A 23,698-nucleotide genomic window follows, 5' to 3' on the forward strand; every position below is an offset into this window, starting at 1 on the left:
CACTTACGGATATTAATAATGGAATATCTTATAAAAGATACATAGCTCAGTTTTCAGATTCCAAAGAGTAGTGTTTCTGAAACTGGGTCTATAAAGACTCACATGAGAGATCTTGGTCAGAGAGCAGAATTTTCCATGATAAACATGAAATCAAAGAGGGATTCAAGTTAATTTCAAAGATAATACCAAATTAGTTACAGAAATATTAGTAGAGTGTCTGTAATAGATAGATGGATAAAGATATTTCTCTAGTCTTTGTTGATCGCAAAATATATTAGATGTTAATTGCTGAGATTAAAGAACAGCATGTCTCCTTGGGGAACATTTAGATAAAACTTGAAGTTATTTTTATTTGAATAAGTTTGAGATATACAAGAAAGCAAATCAGCAATAGGACTAAATTGTTTCTAGTAATTTTTCTAATATTTGCTAAAAAAATTCAGAGTTATCCAGGCAACATGAGATTATTATCAGTCACTAAAATGACTCCAAAACACTGAGATTTTGACAACAAACATTTTTTTCTGAGAGAATTTTCATTTTTTTAAACCTTAGAGCATGACCAAGAAAAAAAGGGAGGGACTTAAAACTTCTGAGCAACAGCTAAGTTTTAAACAGAGTTTGATGAGGAATTGAGAAAGACCCTTTTAGAAATCGTCTGCTGAAAACATGTTGAACACCTAATGTGTAAGCAGATAAAATGCTTCAGTATCACTGAGAGTTGACCCTGATAAGAAAATAAAGAAAATAGAACACTAAATATTGCAGACTGTGATGAGATTTGTTTTCATATGAATTCTTATTAAAAATCATATTTAGGTTAGCAAAGGAAACATCTAAAATTCTCATCAAAATTATTGGGGATGAAGAAATGAGAGGAAGAAAAATAAGATGCATGGTCTGTAATACAAACTAAATTCTTGAGATTCACCAGGGCTTTTCAATGAAAATAAAATCTGCTATTTAGAATAATTTCCCTCCTTTTGTCTAAATTATTTCTAACTATGATGATTTTGAGCTGATGATATGACACTAAAAACCTTACGGTATTAATAAAGAGAAATTAAATTGTGATTATAAACTAGCCCTGATCATGTTCTGTAGTCGTGTATTTCTCCCAGCTGAGATTGATTCTGTAGTCAGTAGAGTAAACACAGTTTCTTAATTGGATCTGAATCCCTAAGTACACTTTTACAAGCATTTATATTTAACAAATATCTTTATGTTTATGGAGTAACTGAAGGTTCTTGTCAAGGTGGATTCATATGAGCCACGTCATTAAGGACAACAACAAAATCATTGAGTATATGAAGCACATCTTTTCTAAAGCCACCAGGGCCTATAGGTGCCTTTGCATTAGCAATTCTGACTTTTGTAAGTATCATAGTAGGGCAAATATAAATTAGTGAGGCATTTGATTGTAGAAATTACAGATTTGTATATAATTTTCCTCCTTCCTTATGTTAAGTATTATTTGCTCAATTGGCTCTCTGTTCCAAAGTTCTGTATCTTTCTTCTTTCACTGTAAGACAGGAGAATGTAAATATCATTTCAAATTTCCATTGGGCTAGAAAATGAAAACTAAATTCTCTAATGTCATTCAATTCCTACACATTGTATGTTTCTTCTTAGCCCATAGGACTGAGTTGTGTGTGAAAGCAGAAGGAGGACTGTTGTGAGAATTTTGGTTCCTACTTTGTCACTTGCCTGTTGTGTGAGTTTTCAAAATTATTTAACCTTCCTAGACCTCAGTGTCCTCATCTGGGGTGAGGGTCATACTGTAAGGTTCCTTCTTGATGTAAAATTCTGAGCTAGCTAATTTTAAAAGCAGAATTATTCCTAAGAGACCAAAAAAAAAAAAGAAAGAAAAGAAAAGATGCCTTGATTTAGAAAAACCTGACACGCAGGGTTTTTCGTCTTCTGCGACTACTGACTTTCTGAAGCTTCTTCTCTGCAGATGGTGGTGGTGTTGGTGGTGGGGTTTGTTCTGCCTTTGGTTTGTTTCACTGGTCTGTGTAAGTCCTTTCATGAGCATGGCTTCAGATTCTTGAAGACAGATTGGAGTTGAACAGGTTTGACCCTTCTGAACGTCTCTCATAGATGAAAAGGTGTCAGGAGGCTTCTGAGCACGGGGTGTATTCAGATCTGCTCCAGCGGCAGGAGGCGACGATGCTGGAGAATCGCAAACTCACGGGGAAGATAACAGAGCTGGAGAGGATGCTGGCTGAGCTTGAGAAGCAGAAGTCCCGGGTTGAGGAGGAGCTTCCAAAGGTCAGGGAGGCAGCGGAGAACGAGCTGAGGAAGCAGCAGAGGGATGCAGCGGACATCACCCTGCAGAAGATGCGGGCGGAGGGCGAGGCCCAGAGGTACCGCCGGGAGCTGGAGGCCGTCGAGGGGGAGAAGGAGGCGGCGCAGCGCGAGCTGGAGCGCGTGTGGAGGCTCACGGCCGAGGCCGAGGCCCAGAGGGAGGCTGTGGAGAGGAACCTGCGTGGCTTCCGGAAACAGCTGGAGGAGCACACCACCACCAGGAGGGCCCTGGAGAACCATCTGAAGAGGAAAGACTCCAGCCTCCACGAGGTGGAGCAGCAGAAAGATAAGCTGATGGAGGAACTAAGGAGAAAGAAGGACCACGAAGAGGAGCTCCTGAAGCTGGTCGAGCAGATGGAGAAAGACCTCACGTTCCAGAAACAGGTGGCAGAGAAACAGCTGAAGGAAAAGCAGAAAATTGAATCGGAAGCCAGAAGAAAACTAACCGAGATGCAGTGTTTGTACAAAGAAAACACACTGCCAGCTTGTACGAGCACCCAGGCTGAGGAACTGAAGCAGCAGGTGGGTGAGCTGACAGTGGCCAATAGAAAGGCAGAGAAGGACATGAGGGAGCTGAAGTCTGAACTCAGTGCCCTGCAGCTCAAGAAAACTTCATCGGAGGAGAAGGCTCACTTGCTCAAAGAAAAACTGGGTGAAACCAGCAATGCACTGAGATGCCTCAAGCTGGAGTTGCAAAGGAAGGACCAGGCGGAGGAGGGGTTCTCTCAGCAGCTCCGGGAGCTGGGCAGGCAGCTGAGCCAGACCACAGGGAAGGCAGAAGAGGTCAGGCAGGAGGCCAATGACCTTAAGAGGATAAAGCACAACTATGAGCTAGAACTGGAATCTCTGCAGCAGGAGAAAGGGAAGCTGCAGAGGGAGGTGGACAGGATCACCAGGACACAGGCCGTCACCAAGAGGAGCATCCAGCATTTAAATTCACAAGTTACTTCCTTGCAGGATGACAAGGACTTCTCTGGCGAAAGAGCACGATCCTGCCAGAGAAAGTCAGATCACCTGAAAGAACAATTTGAGAAAAGCCACGCACAGTTGCTTCAAAATATTCAAGCTGAAAAGGAGAATAATGAGAAAATCCAAAAGCTTAAAGAGGAATTGGAGAGAAGTAATGACTGTGCAGACACACTAAAGCACAAAGTGGATGAGCTCACCAGGCAGAATAACGAAACCAAGTTAATGATGGAGAGAATTCAGGCAGAATCGGCAAACGTGGTCTTAGAGAAACAAGCCATCCAGCAAAGATGTGAAGCACTGAAAATCCAGGCGGATGGTTTTAAAGACCAGCTTTGTGCCACAAACAAACACTTGCACAAACAGACGAAAACGGAACAGGATTTCCAGAGGAGGATCAAATGCCTGGAAGAAGACCTGGCCCAAAGTCAACATTTAGTAAGTGAATTTAAGCAGAAGTGCGACCAGCAGGACCTCATCATCCAGAACACGGAGAAGGAGGTGCAAAGTCTGAGTGCTGAGCTAAGTGCATCCAAAGAGGAGAAACGCCTTGGGGAGCAGACAGTGCAGATGCAGTGGGCACAGGTGCAGGACCTGAACGACAGATTGAAAAAGGTGCAAGACGAACTGCACTTAAAGATCCTAGAGGAGCAGGTGACCCACAGGAAGATGGTTCTGTTTCAGGAGGAATCTGAGAAATTCAAACGTTCTGCAGAGGAGTTTCAGAAAAAGATGGAAAAATTGATGGACTCCAAAGTTATCACGGAACATGATATTTCGGGCATCCAGCTCGACTTTGTGTCTCTCCAGCGGGAAAACTTCAGGGCGCAAGAGAACGCGAGGCTCTGTGAAACAAATATCCGAGAACTTGAGAGGCAGCTCCAGCAATATCATGAGCAGATGCACCGAGGGCAGGATGGGGAGGCACATCACTACCAGAAATGTCGGAAGCTCACAGATAAGCTGGTCTCCCAGAAACGGGAGGTGGAAAACCTGAAGCAAAAGATGGATCAGCAGATAAAAGAACAGGAGCATCAGTTAGTGGTGCTCCAGTGTGAAGTCCAGAAAAAGAACCCAGCCTTCAAGCCACATCTTGAGATGGCAGTGAAGGAGTATCAGCGCCCAGGGGACTTCTCCTCCTCTCCCCCCACGGCCAGGTCCCCTCTACAGAGGTGGATTCAGGAACCACAGCCTTCGGAGGAAAGATGGCAGCATCGGGGTGCTGAACAGATGCAGAAGGAGGGCCAGGGTGGGCCGTCAGGGGCTCCGGTTGAGAAAGAGAAAAGTCAGCAGTGTTACTCTGAATACTTTTCTCAAACAAGCACCGAGTTACAGATAACTTTTGATGAGATGAACCCTGTTGCAAGACCGTCAGAAATCGAGAAGCTAAGAAATCAAGGTCTGTACAATTCCAGACCCGCTGTCAGGTGGCAAGATGACAAGTGTGAAATAGACCTGGTGACGCTTCTGGCGCCCTTAGAGGTATACCCTGGATTCTGGAACCTTGTCAGCTACCCTCTGTCAAGTTTCCGCTCTTATTTTCTTTCTCTGCTAGGCTACATTTTTTAACCGTGTTGAATGTGAGTGGCTCTTTGCAGTCCGATAGAAAATCATGCTATGATTTTCTAGTGATTTACTTGAATCATTACTACAAACTACAGTCTTCAATTTTTAAATGTTTGAGATGAAAAACACAGAGGTCATGGCTATCCTGTCATATCTGTGGGATTCTATTCCGAAAAATTTGACCCTAAAAAAAAAACTAGAAAAACCAAGCAGTTAACTTTAATTTCTAACACGTTTTGTGGACAGATTTTATCTCCTGTCTTTTTTAGACATAGCATTTTAATACCTTAATTGTCATCTAAAGTTTAAACTTCAGACTGTCAAAATAATATTTCTTGTTCCTGAACCCTCTTTGGCTTGAAAGTGTTTTTCTCTTATCTCATCTTTGTTATTCTAGGAATTATATTTGGATTAAGAGTGGGTAACATGACAATGTTCTTTAGATGACTTTTAACGTCTTATAAATTCCCGTTACAGATAGCTAAGAACAAGCAGTATGCTATGCACACAGAAGTCACGGCATTAAAGCAAGAAAAGAGCCCAGTCCCCAGTGCTGATGAATGGCTGCTTGAAGGGTGCAGGGCACTGGGTGGACTCAAAAGAGATTTTCTTAAGAAGGGCTCAGAACCAGAGACCTTTCAGAACTTTGGTGGTGATCATGCATGCTCGGTCAGGGATGATGATTTTCAATTCCAAGGGCTCCGGCACACTGTGACGGCCAGGCAGTTGGTCGAAGTTAAGCTTCTGGACATGAAAACAGTTGAGCAGCTGCGACTTGGCCTTAAGACCGTTGAAGAAGTCCAGAAAACTCTGAGCAAGTTTTTGACGAAAGCCACCTCCATCGCAGGGCTTTACCTAGAATCCACAACAGAAAAGATTTCATTTTCCTCAGCTGCCAAGAAAATCATCATCGATAAGATGATTACTTTAGCATTTTTAGAAGCTCAGGCGGCCACGGGTTTCATAATTGACCCCCTTTCAGGGCAGACCTATTCTGTTGAGGATGCAGTCCTTAAAGGTGTGGTTGACCCCGAATACAAAATCAGGCTCCTTGAGGCAGAGAAGGCGGCCCTGGGGTATCCATGTTCTTCTAAGACACTGTCAGTGTTTCAAGCCATGGAAAATAGAATGCTTGACAGGCAAAGGGGCAAACATATGTTGGAGGTGCAGATTGCCAGTGGGGGCGTCATCGACCCCGTGAGGGGCATTCGGGTTCCTCCAGAAGTTGCCCTGCAGCAGGGGCTGCTAAACAATGCCATCCTGCAGTTTCTACATGAGCCATCCAGCAACACCAGAGCCTTTCCCAATCCCAATAACAAGCGAACGCTGTATTACTCAGAATTACTGCGCATGTGTGTCTTTGACGTCGACGGGCAGTGCTTTCTGTTTCCATTTGGGGAGAGGAACATTTCCAATCTCAATGTAGCGAAAACTCACAGGATTGCTGTCGTCAGTACTAAGACAGGAGCAGAACTGACTGCCTATGAGGCTTTCCAGAGAAACCTGATTGAGAAAAGTACCTACCTTGAGCTGTCGGGGCAGCAGTATCAGTGGAAGGAAGCCACGTTTTTTGAGTCCTATGGGCATCCCTGTCGTATGCTGATCGATACTAAGACAGGATTACAGTTCAGTATCAGTGAGGCCATAGAGCAGGGAACCGTTGACAAAGCCTCCATCAAAAAGTATCAGGAAGGCTTCCTCACACTCACAGAACTCGCTGATTCCTTGCTGAGCAGGTTAGTCCCCAAGAAGGACTTGCACAGTCCAGTGGCGGGATACTGGCTGACTTTCTGTGGGGAGAGGATCTCTGTGCTGAAGGCCACACGTCGGAATCTGGTTGATCGGATCACCGCCCTCCGATGCCTTGAAGCCCAAGTCAGTACCGGGGGCATCATTGACCCTCTGACCGGCAAGAGGTACCGGGTGGCCGAGGCCTTGCACAGAGGCCTGGTGGACGAGGGGTTTGCGCAGCAGCTGCGGCAGTGTGAGTTAGTCGTCACGGGGATCAGTCACCCTATCAGTAACAAAGTGATGTCAGTGGTGGAAGCTGTGAGTGCAAATATCATAAGTAAGGACATGGGAATCCGCTGTCTGGAATTTCAGTACTTGACAGGGGGGCTGATTGAGCCCCAGGCCCAGTCCCGCTTGTCGATTGAAGAAGCCCTCCAAGTAGGGATTATAGATGTCTTCATTGCTACAAAGCTCAAAGATCAAAAGTCCTATGTCAGAAACATCCTCTGTCCTCAAACGAAAAGAAAGTTGACATATAAAGAAGCCTTAGAAAAAGCTGATTTTGATTTCCACACAGGACTTAAGCTCCTAGAAGCATCTGAGCCCTTGATGACAGGGATTTCCAGCCTCTACTATTCTTCACAATAGGACCTGTTTATAGAACCAGAGTCAGGGGTGATGCTGTCTAGTTCGTCTGCTTTGTCCACAGCTTGATGGTATGAGATCCACGGCCTAGTAATTGTGTGACATGCCTGAAGCACTGTTAATTTCTTGAGGGCTGGAAACACCTGACTGCTCAGAAGAGAGAATACTTTTAATTTAAAAAAATTTTTAATTTTTTTAGGTAAAGTTTTATTGGAATGCAGACACATTGTTGTGTACATATTGTCTTTGGCTATTTTTGGGTACAAGGACAGAGGTGAGTAGTTCTAACAGTAACCATATGGCTCACAAAGCCTAAAATATTTGCTCTCTGGTCCTTTCCAGAATAAAGTTTGCTGTCTCCTGATCGGGAAGAATTTGCATCACTCCTTTAGACTGAACGTCAGGAGGCTTGGATTTTAGACTCCATTCTGCCCAAGAGAGAATACTTTTAAAATGGAAAATAAAAAAAGATTTACTGCTGTTTATAATGGTTCCATTTAGCTTTGAGATTCGTTTTTTGACTCCTACCCAAACTAAAATAAAAGTATTTTACCTGGAATATGGGATAAGCTTGAGGATTTCCAGCGAGTTTACAGCATCCTTTCTTCAGAACTCTGCATCACTGCCTGGATCCAGCCCGGTGTCAGGGTTCCCATTTGTTAAATGATTCATTACACTCACTGAAAGAGCACTTAAAAAAGAACCGTGGAATCACAGAGGAAAATGTAAACTTGTTCTCACATCCGTGAGGCTGTAGTGTTTCAGATTGCCTTGAAAAATGAACATTTTTAGTGTTTCCGTATGTTGTAATCTTCTTTACATATTATATTTTACCACCATCTCCCATTTCTAGTTACGACTTTGTAATTAAAAGCAGCATTATGAATGGGTTATGTGTTGGAGGAGAGGGAAGGTTTTTCTTTGTTCTATGTATTTTTTGTTTTGTGTAGACTTTATTCTTTCAGCTTTCCATTGTCTGATACTTTTCTGTCACTACAATTATGATTGTAATGCTAATGCAAAGGCAGCAATTCAGATTTCTTCAAGTGCTTCATGAATAAAGTTGAGTTTTTAAATGTGTCATATTAATAGACTAGCTGGGAGCTTAGGCTGATCATTCAAGACTATTTCTCACAGCTTGCTTTGCTACCATAAACATTTTGGAAGTACATCTGCTACGTGACGTGTTGAATATGGTAAAAAATGAATAAAATATCTCGGTAACCTGTGTGTGATGAAAAAATATTTTTAAATCTTTGTTTTCTGTGGAGAGATCACTTTAATGGCTCGGTAATTTACTGGAATATATCTTTTTTTCTTTTTAACCACTCACACCTGTCAGAAGTCACTGGAAGAAGAAAAGAAAGAGCATGTTGAAAAAGCCAAAGAATTACAAAAATGGGTATCAAATATCAGCAAGACATTGAAAGACGGAGAGAAGGCTGAAAAGTCTTCCTTCTTTAAGCAAAAGGTACTCACCGAGGTCCTGGTTTAATAATAATGTCAATAATTATAGTGGGGAGAATTTACTGAGTTGATACAGTCCACCTAAAAAAAACCCTTTAATTCTTTAGTTTCCCCCATTTCTATATGCAGTTATAATGAGGATCAGAGACGTTAAGTAACTTGCCCAAGGAATCACAGTATGTGGCAGAAGAAGCTGTCTCTGCTTCCAAAACCTGGACTTCATCAATATTAGTCTCACTGTCAGTCAACCAATATGTGGGACTGCTTTTCCTCACAGTGAGATCTGCTTCCTGATCGTTTTGATGAGCGTTGCAGGGGAGCAGAGTCGCTCTGTTTTGTGCCCTGAGTACATTCACGCACTCTGTGTCATAAAGAGTTGCAAGCTCGTTCTTAGAATAGAAACAAAAAGTTTCAAGAGCAACAAACTGCAGACCAAGATGTTAACATTTGCGGATCTCATTTAGTTGTGCTTTTCTGGGTCTTTTCTATTTCCGAAAGAAGTGTTCTCCCGTCATCCACTGGAAATTCTAGATTCTTTCCCTTCCCTAAATGAAGTCTTTAGTTCTGTAGGCTGTGTTCTGAACCCCACTACTTGACATAAGTTGAGTGGCTGCATTTCGTGAGATGTTACTGCTCTGAGGTGTCCTTTGGGCTGTCCCACCTGAAGCTCTTAGGGCACTGAGTTAAGCAGTTTTGCTGCTGCTACTGATAATGCTGGAATTGCTGCTATATTTTAAAAAATAAATTTCCACTAAGTAAGCAGTATTTTTCTTGATTATGTTTCCTGCACTGCCCTGCTGCTCCCGCCTGACCTGTGGAAACTACAGAGGCGATCATTAGCTTTCCCTTCCAGCTCTGCATCAGTACACACTTGTCATCACTTGAAACAGACATTTTTGACATAATCCAATAGCAGAAAGCTTCAACATCTTGTCTCATTTTGTCTATGGTATGAGGCAGATGAACCTTATTTGAGGTTCCCCCGGGAGACGTTTATAGACCTGAGTATTTACTTGAATTCTCATTCAGTTGAAATAAAGCCAGCTTAGCTCATAGTCTAGCAAGCTACATTTTGTAGAGTGTGGGGGAAATAAGTTGGAAAGGAAAATTACATTTAGTGTTTTAAACGCAAAACCTTCAAAGCAATTCTATGCGAATATTTAGTTTAAAACATCTTCATTTTCCCCCTGTCAAATAGGAAAAGAGCTAAAATAGGGACACAAACTTAGCAAGGATTTCTTGAGAGAACAAGTTTCTTTTCAGGAACGTGGTTTATAAACGCTTGGTATTTCCTCATTCTGTAGTTTTAAATTCTCCAAAATTTTACCGACCAGTTTTAGTTTTAGACCTAGCAGACATAAAAGTAGACAGATACCTTTGCAATGCAGATCATGGCCCCAGTTATAAATCTTGAATAACACTCGATGGTCTCTCTGTTGAAGGAAATTTAAGGTAATTTGATTTCAGTAATAAATGTGTCTTTCAAAAAATCAGTATGGCCTCATGATTACCTATAGCCGTGAAAAATAGACTTTAGGTTGACTCTCAGTAGAATATGTCTGGGGAAAATACACCTTTTCATTGTCCCATCATTTCATTTCGCTCACTTAAAAGAATGGCATTTACTTTCTGATATTATGTCTTCAGAAATGATACAGAGAGGAATTAGGAGAAAGTAAACAGGTCAATTTTATTTCTCTGTCTGTCACAGGCGACTTTTGCAAGTGAAGTCCTAGTAATAGAAATTATTTAATCTTGACCTGCAGACCTAGAGAGGAATACTTCTAGAGAGGAATTTTTTTCCAAAGGAGCATTGTATCCAGGAGCCTGGGGGAAGGAAGGGAAGGTTTTTGTTCCATGTTCATGTATCTTTTTTTTTTTTTTTTTTTTTTGCGGTACGTGGGCCTCCCACTGTTGTGGCCTCTACTGTTGCGGAGCACAGGCTCCGGACGTGCAGGCTCAGCAACCATGGCTCACGGGCCCAGCCGCTCCGCGGCATGTGGGATCTTCCCGGATCGGGGCACGAACCCGCGTCCCCTGCATCGGCAGGCAGACTCTCAACCACTGTGCCACCAGGGAAGCCCCATGTATCTTTTTGAGGATGGCGATGTTCTTCCAGTGCTGAACGTCTGGCCACCTGGGGTATCATTAAGGCATTCTCTATTCGTGGTTGGGCCAGGACAAATGCAAGAACCATATCATGCGGTATTATTATTTCCTTGTGGAAATGATGGCCTTAGGGTTAGAGGGAGCGGCTTTCCTTCATCGTGCATTCTCAATAAAGCAGTCTTCTTATCCAGGCCTGCGAACCAGTAATAACTGATGGGTTATTGACTCAGATCACCTGAAAATATTCCCATCGTGTGGGTCTTGATGGAAACTTAGAGTTTTTTAAAATGACTGTTGTCTCGTCTTTGTGAAGGAAGAGCTTGAGTGTGTTTTCTTTACCTCGCAGATTTCCAGTGAGGAAATATCAGTCAAGAAGGAACAATTATCTGAAGCACTGCAAACTATGCAGCTCTTTCTGGCTAAACACGGAGACAAGTATGTTGGTTTTCATTAGGTCTTTTATTTGAAGTAGGGGGGTGGTCTTCAAAACTCTTAGCAAAGTAGAGGATGGTAAATTGCAATGTAGAGTTTAAAAATGGGACTCAATCACAAATTTACTTAGTAATATAATAACCTAAGACTATAAACTTGGCTATTTAATTGTCGCTTTTCATCACTCTTGGTCTTTACCAAAACCCTGAAATGTACTTATTATCCCCATATATTGCTGATGAGAAAACAGGCTCATAGAGTTTAGGATCTGTAGCTAGTGAGTTGTAAAGATGCCAAGCCAAGTCTTGATTCTGAGTAGTACTTACTCTCCAAGACCTACCTTCTGGAAAATGTGTGTAAATACGTTCTTCATTTTCTTAGCTGGGAATTGTGGCAACTTAATTTCTAGTGGTTTGGTCCTACTTATTACAACAAGGCACTTCATATATTTCAGCTAATGCCTCAGGCAGGGAAGGAATCTACGCTTTTCTTAAGTATTTTTTGTCTGTCATCTTTAGAATTACTCTAGAATTATTTTATATTGTACCTTAGGTTAAATTTATAAGGAAATTGGGTTAATTTCCTTATAAATTTCCTATTTATTCATCCTTCTGCTTGAACAAGTTTCACCTTGAGTCATGGTACCTTACTTGTCCCTTTTCCGTGTTGGAACTAACAATGGGATCTTTCCCTCTGTCAGATAACGGCAGTTGTTATTTTAGAAATTTGTGTATGCTAGAGAGGCTAGAGAGGTGCTGATATATTAGTTTACACTCTTTTCCTTTAGTCCTTTTCCAGGCAAGAGAAGAATTCCTGGATGTTTTTAGGGTCATAAGGGCCATCCTTAATTTTCATATACAACCATTCTAAGACCTGAGTAATCTGTGTATGAGATTATATTATATTTTATGACCCTATGCTAATTTAGGAAAGTATTCTTTACAAAATCATCGAGGCTAGTGTGTCATCTTTATCACTTGAAGACTTATATTCGTCTTTTCGTACTTTCTGGTTATTTTAGAATGACAGACGAAGAAAGAAATGAATTGGAAAAACAAGTGAAAACTCTCCAAGAAAGTTATAATTTACTCTTTAGTGAATCTCTGAAACAACTACAACAATCAGAAACCTTAGGAGATATAAAGGTAGAGGAGAAGGTAATGTTATTTATTTAGAACATGAGGCTGTTTTAAGACTCTTAGTTTAACTGCATGATTGTAGAAATATATGTCAATGACAAAGAAATGACCTTGAGTTGTGTATGTGGAAGAAACATGGGTGGGGTTTATTTAAGTACTAGGAGATTTCAGTGTTGTTCATTAAATGCAGTCTTACACTTGCTGTCATCAATTTCTGTGACATCTTAATCTCTGCCTTGCATGGTAAAAGGAGAGAATCATTCATTTTTCTAACTCTTCTCTGTCAAAGCCATTCCTCTACTGTTATATAGATATATGTTATATAGATATGATAGATATTTTACTATATAAATATGATGGTATAAAATAGTCTGTGAGTCACCTCTAAAGGTGACATTGAAGTATTAGGGGATTTGTCTGATTTTCAGAGATATCCATGAGATTTATTTGAGAAATACTGGGCCATATGTTTTAGCGAGGATGCTCTAGCATCTTCTTAAAATATAACAGAAATAGCTTAAAATTTGGCCTATCCTTAAACTTTTAAAACTTGACAACACATATTCAACACAAAATCCAGTATTCAAAAAGTTACCTTTATACTCAATTCCCTCACTCCCTGGAGTACTTTACATACTATTTGTCGTATTTTGAGGGTATGTAACAATTTTTCTGGCTCATGGGTTTTGGCTATCTGTGAAGAAGTCTGTATGCTGTAAACATCAATAGCATGGGGTTTGAAACTCTCTCTTGTGTCAGGAGACTAATCTCACCCGATTGCAGAGAGCATGGTTTGCCTTCTAGGTGTGTGTCCTGTTTCCTCACCCTCATCATTTCCTGTGTCCTCACTAACCTTCTTAATGTACACGATATGAAGTTTTCAGTTCACAGATGCATGTCGTTTTCAAAGCTTTATCACATCCTGTGCTCTCGAATAGATCACTGACATAGATCACTTGTGCATTTGAGCTGCTTAACACTCACAGCCTTGCCGCGTCTCGGTAAGTAGAGGATTTTTATGTCGAAGTGTCTTTTTTATAAGAAAATGCAAACTAAGTTTCATGACACCCTGCCCACCCTCGTGTCACTGACTGAGACTTCATGCTTTCCTTTCAGCTGGATAAAGTCATCGCAGGCACCATTGATCAGGGCACGGGAGAAGTCCTTTCTGTCTTTCAGGCCGTGTTAAGAGGCCTCATTGATTATGACACGGGCATCCGATTGCTTGAGACCCAGCTCATGATTTCTGGGCTTGTTTCACCAGAATTAAAAACATGCTTTGACCTCAAAGATGCCCAAAATCATGGCCTTATTGATGAGCAAGTTCTTAGCCAACTCCAAGAGCTCAGTGAAACGAAGGAGATTATTTCTGCTGTGTCGTCCACCACGGTTCCAGTGCTGGATGCTCTGGCTGAAGGTGTGATCTCAGAACCCATGGCCATCAGAGTCCTTGAGATCCTGCTTTCCACGGGCTCTCTCATTATTCCGGCCACAGGAGAACAGCTGACGCTGCAGAAGGCTTTCCAGCAGCACCTGGTTTCCTCTGCCTTATTTTCTAAAATCCTGGAACGGCAGAATCTGTGTAAAGATCTTATCGACCCCTCCACCTCTGAGAAGGTGTCTTTAATAGATATCATGCAAAGAAGTATTTTACAGGAAAACACAGGGGTGCGGCTTCTGCCTGTGAGGCCACAAGAAGGAGGCAGGATAATGTTAAAATGTGGGAGAAACTTAAGCATTTTAAGGGCAGCTCACGAAGGCCTCATAGACCGTGAGACCATGTTCAGGTTACTGGGTGCGCAGCTGCTTTCAGGAGGTCTGATCCATTCCAAGTCTGGTCAGAGACTGACTGTAGAAGAAGCCGTGGCAGAGGGGGTGATGGACAGAGACACTGCCAACAGTATCTTCACCTACCAGGTGGAAACAGGTGGAATCATCCAATGCAATCCCGCCAAGCGTTTAACTGTCGATGAGGCAGTCCAGTGTGATCTGATAACATCCAGCAGTGCCCTTCTGGTGCTCGAGGCTCAGCGAGGCTACGTGGGCCTCATCTGGCCTCACTCTGGGGAGATATTCCCTACATCTTCTTCCCTGCAGCAGGAGTTGATTACCAATGAATTGGCGTCTAAGATCCTGAACGGCAGGCAAAAGATTGCTGCTCTTTACATTCCAGAAACATCTCAAGTCATTGGTTTGGACGTTGCCGCGCAACTCGGAATCATAGATAATCACACAGCATCGATTTTAAAAAGTATAACGCTGCCCGATAAAATGCCAGATTTGGGAGATTTTGAAGCTTGTGAAAATTCCAGAAGATGGCTCTCTTTTTGTAAATTCCAACCATCCATGGTCCATGATTACAGGCAAGAAGAAGATGTTTTTGATGGAGAAGAGCCAGTGGTGACTCAGAGCTCAGAACAGACTAAAAGATTATTCCTGTCTTATTTGATGATAAATAGCTATATGGATGCAAACACAGGGCAGAGGCTTTTGCTGTACGATGGAGACTTGAATGACGCTGTCGGGATGCTCCTGGAAGGCTGTGGTGCAGAAATTGATGAGAACACGCCTGTAAAAGAATGTCTTGATGTCATAAGACTCCCTGGTGTATTTCTGAATAATGCTGCAAGTAAAGAAACGAGTGAAAGTACAGCTACACCAGGTAGTTTTGATAGATGTCATTGCAGAGAACTTAAACGTAAAGGAACCTCTGAAAATGCCATAGATGAAGAGTTTCAGGAACTGGGAACTAATGTTACCAGGAGTGAATTTTGCCAGTCAGAAAACGTGGCAGATATGCTAGCAACTGATTATAAAGTTAAGACTTCATCCAGCCTCTGTGTTCATAGTTTGATATCACATTTAACAGAGCCTGGATTTGCTGAAGTTAGCCTGCTCAGACAAGACTCTGAAGACAAACTTGAAAATGGTGAAAATCAAAGCCAAATAGAAACAAAGGAACATGCAGATGAATGTAGTCATTCTAAAAACCTTCAAAACTTTGCAAGTGATTTGAGAAGTCCTATAGTAAAATCAAAAGCTAGTAGAATCTGTGATTTGAATGAAACGGTCAATGAAGATAATATTAGCAGGGGTTCAACTCTCTTGGACTATTCCCCCAGGCTGAGTGCCTTGTTAAGTCATGATAAACTGAGGACCGGTCAGGGAAGTTTTCATGATGCACACACCGCAGAGAACAATGGAAATAAATGTGAAGCCTCTATGTTGCCATTCAATGACCAAACCGTGTTATCGGGTCAAAGAATAAGAGAAAAATTTCAAGACCAGTTTCTGGGAATTGCAGCTATCAACATCAGTTTACAGGGAGAACACACTGTACACAAATCTTTCAGTATTGGTTATAGTAATCCTCAGGTACAAGATCAGAATGATGGGAAAATGCTTGCTGCTTCTCATCAGGAACCCAAAGACGAGCAAAGTGAGTCCGCGGTGGAAGGGTCCTACTGTGCCCCGCCCCTGAGGGGTGGTAGTCATCACATCAACATGGCTCACATTCATACCCCATCATTTGAAGAAACTGTCAGCGCCAGTGCTGGGGACTATGAAACATCACTGCTGGGTGATCAGCAGAGCGACACAGAAACAGATACAGACAGCGATGCTGACTTTTATGACACACCCTTGTTTGAAGATGATGCCCATGATTCCCTGCCTCTGGAAGGTGAAGACCATGATTGTCTGCAGCCCGAGGACTATGACACGCTGCCAGAGGAAGATGACTGGGCCGCTCCTCCTGGAGAGGCTTTTTATGATGTTTCTAAAGAGGATGAACATTCTTTGGGGACCCAAGGGGGACTGGTTGATAGCTTAGGTGTGAGGGGAGAAGCACAGTCTCTGCAAGATTTTCTCATAGTTGCTGAGAAAGCAGAATTCGATTCTGGTGAAAGAATCCATTTAAATTCACTTGCCTCTTATGAGGTGAATGGATGGTTGATGGAAATCGTATCAGAAAGGGACAGCACAGATGACCTTGAAGGTGACAAGTCTGACTCATTGACTGACCATGAAATTGTAGGAAGAAAAGAGAGCTTCAGGACTCCATTAAATTCTGAGGATGCTGGCTGTTGGAGAGGGAGAGAAGAGTACGTAACTGGACAAGAATTTAAATCTGATCCTGATCGTTTAGATTCTGTGCAAAATGAAGAAAGTTATGGGGACTCTGAGTGTGACAGTAATGATCAGGACGACGATGATGACGATGGTGGTGATGCCCAAGAAGAAGGAGCAGGAAGTGAGGCTGGAAAGCCCATGTGCCAGGATGAGGCTGAGGATGTGGATGTCCCCGTGTGTGTCACCACTGCACCCAAACCGGGAAACAGCCATGCAAGTCCAAGTAGCAATAAAACGATTCTTCCAGATCAAAATTCTTTGGAAAAACAGCAAAGTGTTAATGTTTTGCAGCCAGAATCAAGTAGTAAAAGTAGCTTGGTTCCTGAAAGAAGTAACGTTCCAGAGTATGCAACTGAGGTTGTTCGAAAAAGCAAAGATCTGTTCAATCATGAGATGGTCCTTAAGGATAAATTGCTGTCTGTCATGAAAGACACTGAATCGGAAAACGCTTTAAGCCCTGTTGGTGTTTTACATAATACTAGTGTTGGTTCAACTTCTGAACTAGCGGATGATCTAAAGAACACAGGGGTTAAGTTGATTCAAGGGCCAGAATCTATGGACTCTGTGAAAGGTGGAAATCCATATTATGAGACTGTGACACTTCAGGGTGACTCATTTTCTGATAAAGATATTTGTTCTGAGCCCAGTTTAATAGTAAAACCTGCGGAGGAAAGCCATTTGTCATCCAGAGTCTCTGTAACTGACAAAGATCCTCAAGGCAATGGAAAAGATCTAATTAAAATGAGAGCTGACAAAAACAATATACTAATAGAAGATGAAACACTGGTTCATAAAATGTGTGCAGGTAAAGGAGAAGTGCTTATAGAAGGTCCTGTAGAAGATAATAAATGTCTCAGACTTTTGCCCAGTAAAAGTACAAGGGAGAGTCTTGATTTAGTTAATAGTCCGTTTCCATTCCCACACATCACACACAGTGAAGAACATAATCAGGAAGGAAGCCTTAAAAAAGCAACAGTAGCTCTTAAAGATGAACCAAAGAATCTGCCAACAATAGTTAGCAAAAGTCCCATTCAAATTGAGAATCATGAAGAAATATTCGATTCCTCAGTTTCCCAAGTGATCACTGATGACATGACTTCAGACATGACCTTGTCTGAAAGGAATACAAGGATTGAGAAAGATTCATTCACCGATGGACCTGAAAAAGAGCTTGATCTGTTTACTTATTTAAAACATTGTGCTAAAAATCTGAAAGCAAAAGACATACTGAAACCAAATGAAGATACCCCAAGCTGTATTCTGGTAGCTTCCCCTCCCAGGAATGAGCACGTGCAATTAGGCGTTAATGCAAAAGAGAAGGCAGCTCTTGCCCAAGAAGACTTACCTCCAAAGGAGATGGTCCAACAGAAGGATCTTCCTACTAAAGAAAGTGTCTCAGAAGGAGGATCAGAAATTCCTGAGTTCACACCAGAAAGAGATGAAAGCACACCTTCAATCTTCCCTCTTAGAGATGCAGAAGGCCTTGGGAAACATACGGATTTTGTGCAGTCAGAACTCTGTGCAGATGGAATAAGAAATAACGCCAGTAACACTTTAAACACTGACTGCTCATCCTTAGAAATTAACAGTGAGAAAGGAGTAATTGAGCAACAGGCACGAAAAGAACCAGCCTCATCTCCAGGAGTCCAGGAAAACGAGGTTCAGATTCCTGAGTTATCTCAGGTCTTGATTGAGGATGTCAAGGACATCTTAAAAGGTAGATTGAAAGAAGGTCATATGAATCCTCAAGAGCTTGGAGAACCTTCAGCCTGTGCAGATACTAACATTTCAATTCAAAACTTAATTAAAAGAGTTAGCTCATCATCATTGGTAAGTGAAGCATTTGGTGCATCTGGCGACTCTAAAACCAGTGACTATGGCATTTCCCCCATGAATAACTCACCAGAACTAAAAGCAGAGGGCAGAGAGGATCCGCTCTGTACTGCAAACCTCAAGTCTGAGCTGCTTCTCGATATACTTAAGCAAAATCAGTATAGCCAGAAAATTACAGGAGCATTTGAATTGATGAAAGAATTAACTCAGATGGAGTGTGATCTAGAGAAAAGAGGTAGGACATCTGAAGTTCTTCCTCTGCAACTTGAAAATGTTTTCTGCAAGCTGCTTGCTGATGGATATTCAGAGAAAGGAGGACAGGGTGGAGAATTGAATCAAAACTCATCTACAGCTTCTGAGATGATGGATGAAAAGCCACACATTCTTGATTATCTTAACAGCAAGAGAGAAAACCCCCATTCCCTTAATTTACAAAATATGAAAGAAAATGGACCAGAAAACTCTCCTGTCTGTGCAGCAGCATTGCCAAGAGGCGGGAGGCTGGAGGAGCTATGCGCTGAATCCCCAAACTGTTTGGAATGTATTTCAGGGTCAAAAGACATGGCTTCTGGAGACGGCTTGATGGAACAAGTAAGTGGACTTTACTGCATTTGGGAATAATCCCATACATTTTATTTGCTTGAAAAATCTGCATAAAGCCTATTGAATTGACATGTCCACATTTGTGTTTAGTTTTCCAATGAGCTACAGCAGTGTTTACAGCACAGATCAAAGATGTGCGAGTATTTGGCGTTGCTTCAAGATATGAGGCCTCCCTTAGGTAACCAGGATTTTCTGGATAACAATCTAGAAGCTTTGAAGAACCAACTTAAACAGCTAGAGGTAAGAATTGTCTGCTGCCGGTTATGGAGGGTAGTCAGCTGATATTAATTTGGAAAATTAAAAAGAGCATTTTTATATTTTGAGTATTAGTTATATTTGTGCTTCTCACTAGATATATCTGGGATGTGTATTTTTTGCAGACATTTGAATTGGGATTGGCTCCAATTGGTGTGATTTTAAGAAAAGACATGACGCTGGCAGAGGAGTTTTTAAAGTCTCTGCCAGGTGACTTCCCCAGGGGACATCTCGAGGACCTGAGTGTAAGCCTCCAGAGTCTGCAGATGGCCTTCTCTTCCCTCCATGCCTTGTCTTCGGAAAGAATGAACCACATCACGCTGGCTATCGACTCCGAGATGGTAGGTAGCAGACCGTCTCACACTGAGTCAGAACTAGTGTTTGGGAGAAAATTGAGGGTTTGAAAATTTAGTCATAAGATGATAAACTGTTAAGCTCTTAACACAGGATCATTATTTGTAGGAATTTGAAATTTGGGGACAGACAGAAATGAACACGCAATTTTGTTTTCTAGTCTAAACTAGCAGTTTCCCATGAAGCATTTCTGCACAAACTTCAGTTGTTCTCACGTTGGATATCAGAGACGAGCACATCTGTGAAGGATGTGGAGGTCGTGATGGTTCAAGATACTGGACACGTAAAGCAAAGCTTGGAGTTTCTCAAGGCAGGTATCAAAGTCAGTACGACCAAGTACATCAGAAAACCTGTGGATTTAATGTAACAAAGGTTTAGAAAAAATGTGACTCTGCTGAAGCTATAAAGGATTATTTCCTTTTTCTCTAAGAGGTGTTTGTTCACAGCTGACTCAGCTATAAAATAATCACAACCTTACAGATGTCATTCTGATGAGGTCCCTGCAGCCTTTATAAAACTCTTACTACTGCTGCATGTTGAGGTTGGTATTTATGTATTTATGTATGTATCAGTCACATAGAGACATAATCATTTAAATCAGCCCTGTAGCTGCTTCATGGTATTAATCATTTTTGTCATGCCTTTTCCCCCCAATTCTTAATGTGAACAGCATCCCTCATGAATGGCGGGCAGTGACACTCCTGGCCTGCAAGTCAGAAAACTGAAATTCTGGCCTATTGGATTTATGTTTTAAATTCCTACAGTCTCGTGTATGTGCTGCCACAATTACATGGGTATTATAAATATTAGCAAGGAATATATTTTTTTAACATCTTTATTGGAGTATAATTGCTTTACCATGGTGTGTTAGTTTCTGCTGTATAACAAAGTGAATCAGCTATACATATACATACATCCCCATATCTCCTCCCTCTTGTGTCTCCCTCCCATCCTCCCTATCCCACCCCTCTAGGTGGTCACAAAGCACTGAGCTGATCTCCCTGTGCTATGTGGCTGCTTCTCACTAGCTACCTATTTTACATTTGGTAGTGTATATATGTCCATGCCACTCTCTCACTTCGTCCCAGCTTACCCTTCCCCCTCCCTGTGTCCTCAAGTTCATTCTCTACGTCTGCGTCTTTATTCCTGTCCTGCCCCTAGGTTCTTCAGAACCATTTTTTTTTTAGATTCCATATATATGTGTTAGCATAAAGTATTTGTTTTTCTCTTTCTGACTTACTTCACTCTGTATGACAGACTCTAGGTCCATCCACCTCATTAGAAATAACTCAACTTCGTTTCTTTTTGTGGCTGAGTAATATTCCATTGTATATACGTGCCACATCTTCTTTATCCATTCAGTTTTTTAATGATGTTTCCCTTCAATGTGCTAAACGTACACAAGTTAGATCTTTACCTTTTGGCGGAGTTACATGTCAAGTAACTCTGCCAGACAAGGTTAATATATTCTGAGAGGGATTATTTTTTAATGTATTAATGACCATAGTATTGAAATAATTTCATCACTACCATTCAGGACGAATGAATGACTTGACTCAGTGAATTGTGAAAAAATGTCAGTAAAAGCTTGAATCCCTGATAGAAGAAGCATATTTTATAATAAATGTTATTGTTAATAGAAACGTTCTATTGTGGCTTAACTCACTGTCGGTAACTCATACTACTTTGTTCACAGAATGTGTTAAAAGACCTCGGACACACCAAAACGCAGCTGGAGACCACTGCCTTTGACGTGCAGTTCTTCATCTCTGAACACGCACAAGATCTGTCTCCCGCCCAAAGCAGACAACTGCTGAGGCTCTTAAATACAACTCAGAAGGGTTTCCTTGACGTGCAGGAATCAGTAACTACCCAGGTGGAACATTTAGAGGCTCAGTTACAGCTAGAACAAGATCTCGATCGTCAGAAGGTCCGCCTCTCTTTGCGGAGTGGGGATTCTTGGTATTTAGGTCTTCAGTGTGAAACCTGTAATGTAAACCCCAGGGGTTGTGGATAAGAGAAGACAGGAGAGATTTTCTGGACTGGCAATGAGTGAACAGGGTATAATATAGCGATCCTACAATATGTAAAAGTACTGTGTGCCATAAGAAGGCTATAATTAGTTGCTTTTAACTTTCATGACCTCCCTCAAACTACTGTTTTTAGAGGAGAGTTTTGATTTTTTTCTAGGAGGAGGAAATGTGGATGCATTGAGAAATTTCCAGGGATAAATTGATGAACATGTGGATAGAGAAGGTTAAGGGCGTCTTTTCCCTTTGGGAGGTGGGCGGGCATGGCAGGGTAGGGCCAGGCTCTGGAGCCAGGCTGCCTGAGTTTACATCCCATTTATACCACTCACTTGCTGTGGGACCCAGGGCAAGTCACTGAACCAGTTTTCTCATTGGGAAATTGGAAATCGTAGCAGTGCTTGCCTGGTAGTATTGTGGGCACTGATGAAAGAAAGAATTTAAAACCCTCAGGACCTTGCCTGGCATGTGTCAACATGATCTATGGCTATATGGCTATAGAATGAATAACTAGTATGTACATAAAAGGAAAACAAAAGATGCAAGTAATGGCTGAATTAATCTCTTAGGGTGATTTAACGAATTATATCGAGGTGGTCCATCCAATAGCAATAATGAGCAGAGGTGGGGATGGAATTAGCCACAGTGATTAAGGAGAGATATTACGTGCAAGGCTCCTTTGATCACTTTTGGAAGCACAAGCATGGTCTCCAGCATGGTAACCTGTTTACACTTATCGAATATTTTAACAGACAAATCACGCCTAACTTCTGTTTTGATATCCTTTTGCAGAATTAATTGTGTGTGTCGCAGGTTTCAAGAGCTTCAGAAAGTGGGCTGTTTCTTCCTGTCGGTCAGAAGCTCCATCTCTTACACATATGCGTGGCCAGTGTTCTGTTGAGCTGTGTCATCCAAACGGGATCTCCTTCCTTGTACATGAGACATGCTCTCACTTTCTGTGTCCCTTGCTCAGTGTGTACCCCACTGCTATCATGTTTACAGCATACTTAGGAGAGCTTATGTAGAGGAAACTTGCAAAATGTGTTCTTGTAAAGAGCTATGACAGTAGTGAGTTGGTGACCGCATTCACGAGGCTTTGCTTTTGCTCCCTTCAGATGGTGGAGGAGCGTCAGCAGGAGTACAGAGAGAAACTCCAGGGCATCTGTGACCTCCTCACCCAAACCGAAAACCGCCTCATTGGTCACCAGGAAGCCTTCATGATTGGAGACGGCACGGCTGAGTTAAAGAAGTACCAGTCCAAGCAGGAGGTAGAATCTAGCTTTGCATTAGTGGGTTGAGTTGATGTTAAGACTGATTACTAGTATTTGGAAAGCAGTTCAGGTTATTGGAAAGTAGTCATCATTTTAGCTTTTTGGAGGCAAAGGTGCACCCAAGGCGCCCCCAGACCTGAGCTTGAAACTTTATACAAAGAGTCATACGTCCAGCTCCAACAAGCCAGGTAATTTTCCTGGCTTTTTTTTTGGTGAGACATCGAGTGGAGGTGATATAAAGGAGATTTGATAGTGGAAATACCTTGTGTGATGAGTTAGAATCTGGATCTGTTGAAGCCCAACTCACTTGCAAATCAGGAGACATAGCCACGATTTTGGGTTCTTTTTCTTTCTTAGCCTCATCCTATTCCTTTCACTGTTCTCTGGAATTTGTTTTTTTTTCACTGAAGGAACAAACAATAATGACAGATAAAGAAAGTTTTATTTTGGTGTCAGGAGAAAGAACATTCTCATTGTAACGAGATCATCCAGGTTCCAATCCCAGACTCTACACATTGTCAGCTTTGTAACTTAATCTCTCTGGGCCTCACTGCCTTTGCTCAAACTTCCACTGCCACGTTATTGTCAGACTTAAATAAATATTTTATGTGAAGTGACCAGCACAGTTAATGTCATATAGTAGTGGCTCAGTAAAGAGTGTCTCTTTCTTTTTTAAAAAATATTTATTTATTTTAAAGTATAGTTGATTTACAATATTATATTAGTTTCAGATGTACAGCACAGTGATTCAACATTTAATATTGGGTTGGCCAAAAAGTTCCTTTGGGTTTTCCTGTAACATCTTATGGAAAAACCAGAACGAACTTTTTGGCCAACACAATAGATGATACACCATTTAAAA

The 23,698-nt window shown here is 41.7% G+C and overlaps 1 protein-coding gene across 12 annotated transcripts in view; it reads left to right on the plus strand.

The window, feature by feature from the left end:
- The window catches only part of DST (dystonin), a gene marked incomplete at both ends in the record, with an annotated part of 487,217 nt that overhangs the window by 327,880 nt on the left and 135,639 nt on the right, over positions 1 to 23,698 (plus strand). For 6 of the 12 annotated variants that reach the window (XM_079713911.1, XM_079713912.1, XM_079713913.1 and 3 more), the window contains 4 exons: positions 8,558 to 8,686; positions 11,138 to 11,226; positions 12,245 to 12,380; positions 22,681 to 22,833. In XM_079713911.1, the coding sequence (XP_079570037.1) occupies positions 8,558 to 8,686; positions 11,138 to 11,226; positions 12,245 to 12,380; positions 22,681 to 22,833 (507 nt within the window). Of the gene's footprint in view, positions 1 to 2,100; positions 4,756 to 5,316; positions 7,219 to 8,557; positions 8,687 to 11,137; positions 11,227 to 12,244; positions 12,381 to 13,478; positions 18,918 to 19,019; positions 19,170 to 19,309; positions 19,526 to 19,698; positions 19,849 to 21,234; positions 21,469 to 22,680; positions 22,834 to 23,698 lie in introns of those variants that run through there. The other 6 variants (XM_079713903.1, XM_079713907.1, XM_079713908.1 and 3 more) reach the window with 2 other exon arrangements.

The sequence above is a fragment of the Hyperoodon ampullatus genome (assembly GCF_949752795.1).
Source record: "Hyperoodon ampullatus genome assembly, chromosome: 10".
Lineage (NCBI taxonomy): Eukaryota > Metazoa > Chordata > Mammalia > Artiodactyla > Ziphiidae > Hyperoodon > Hyperoodon ampullatus.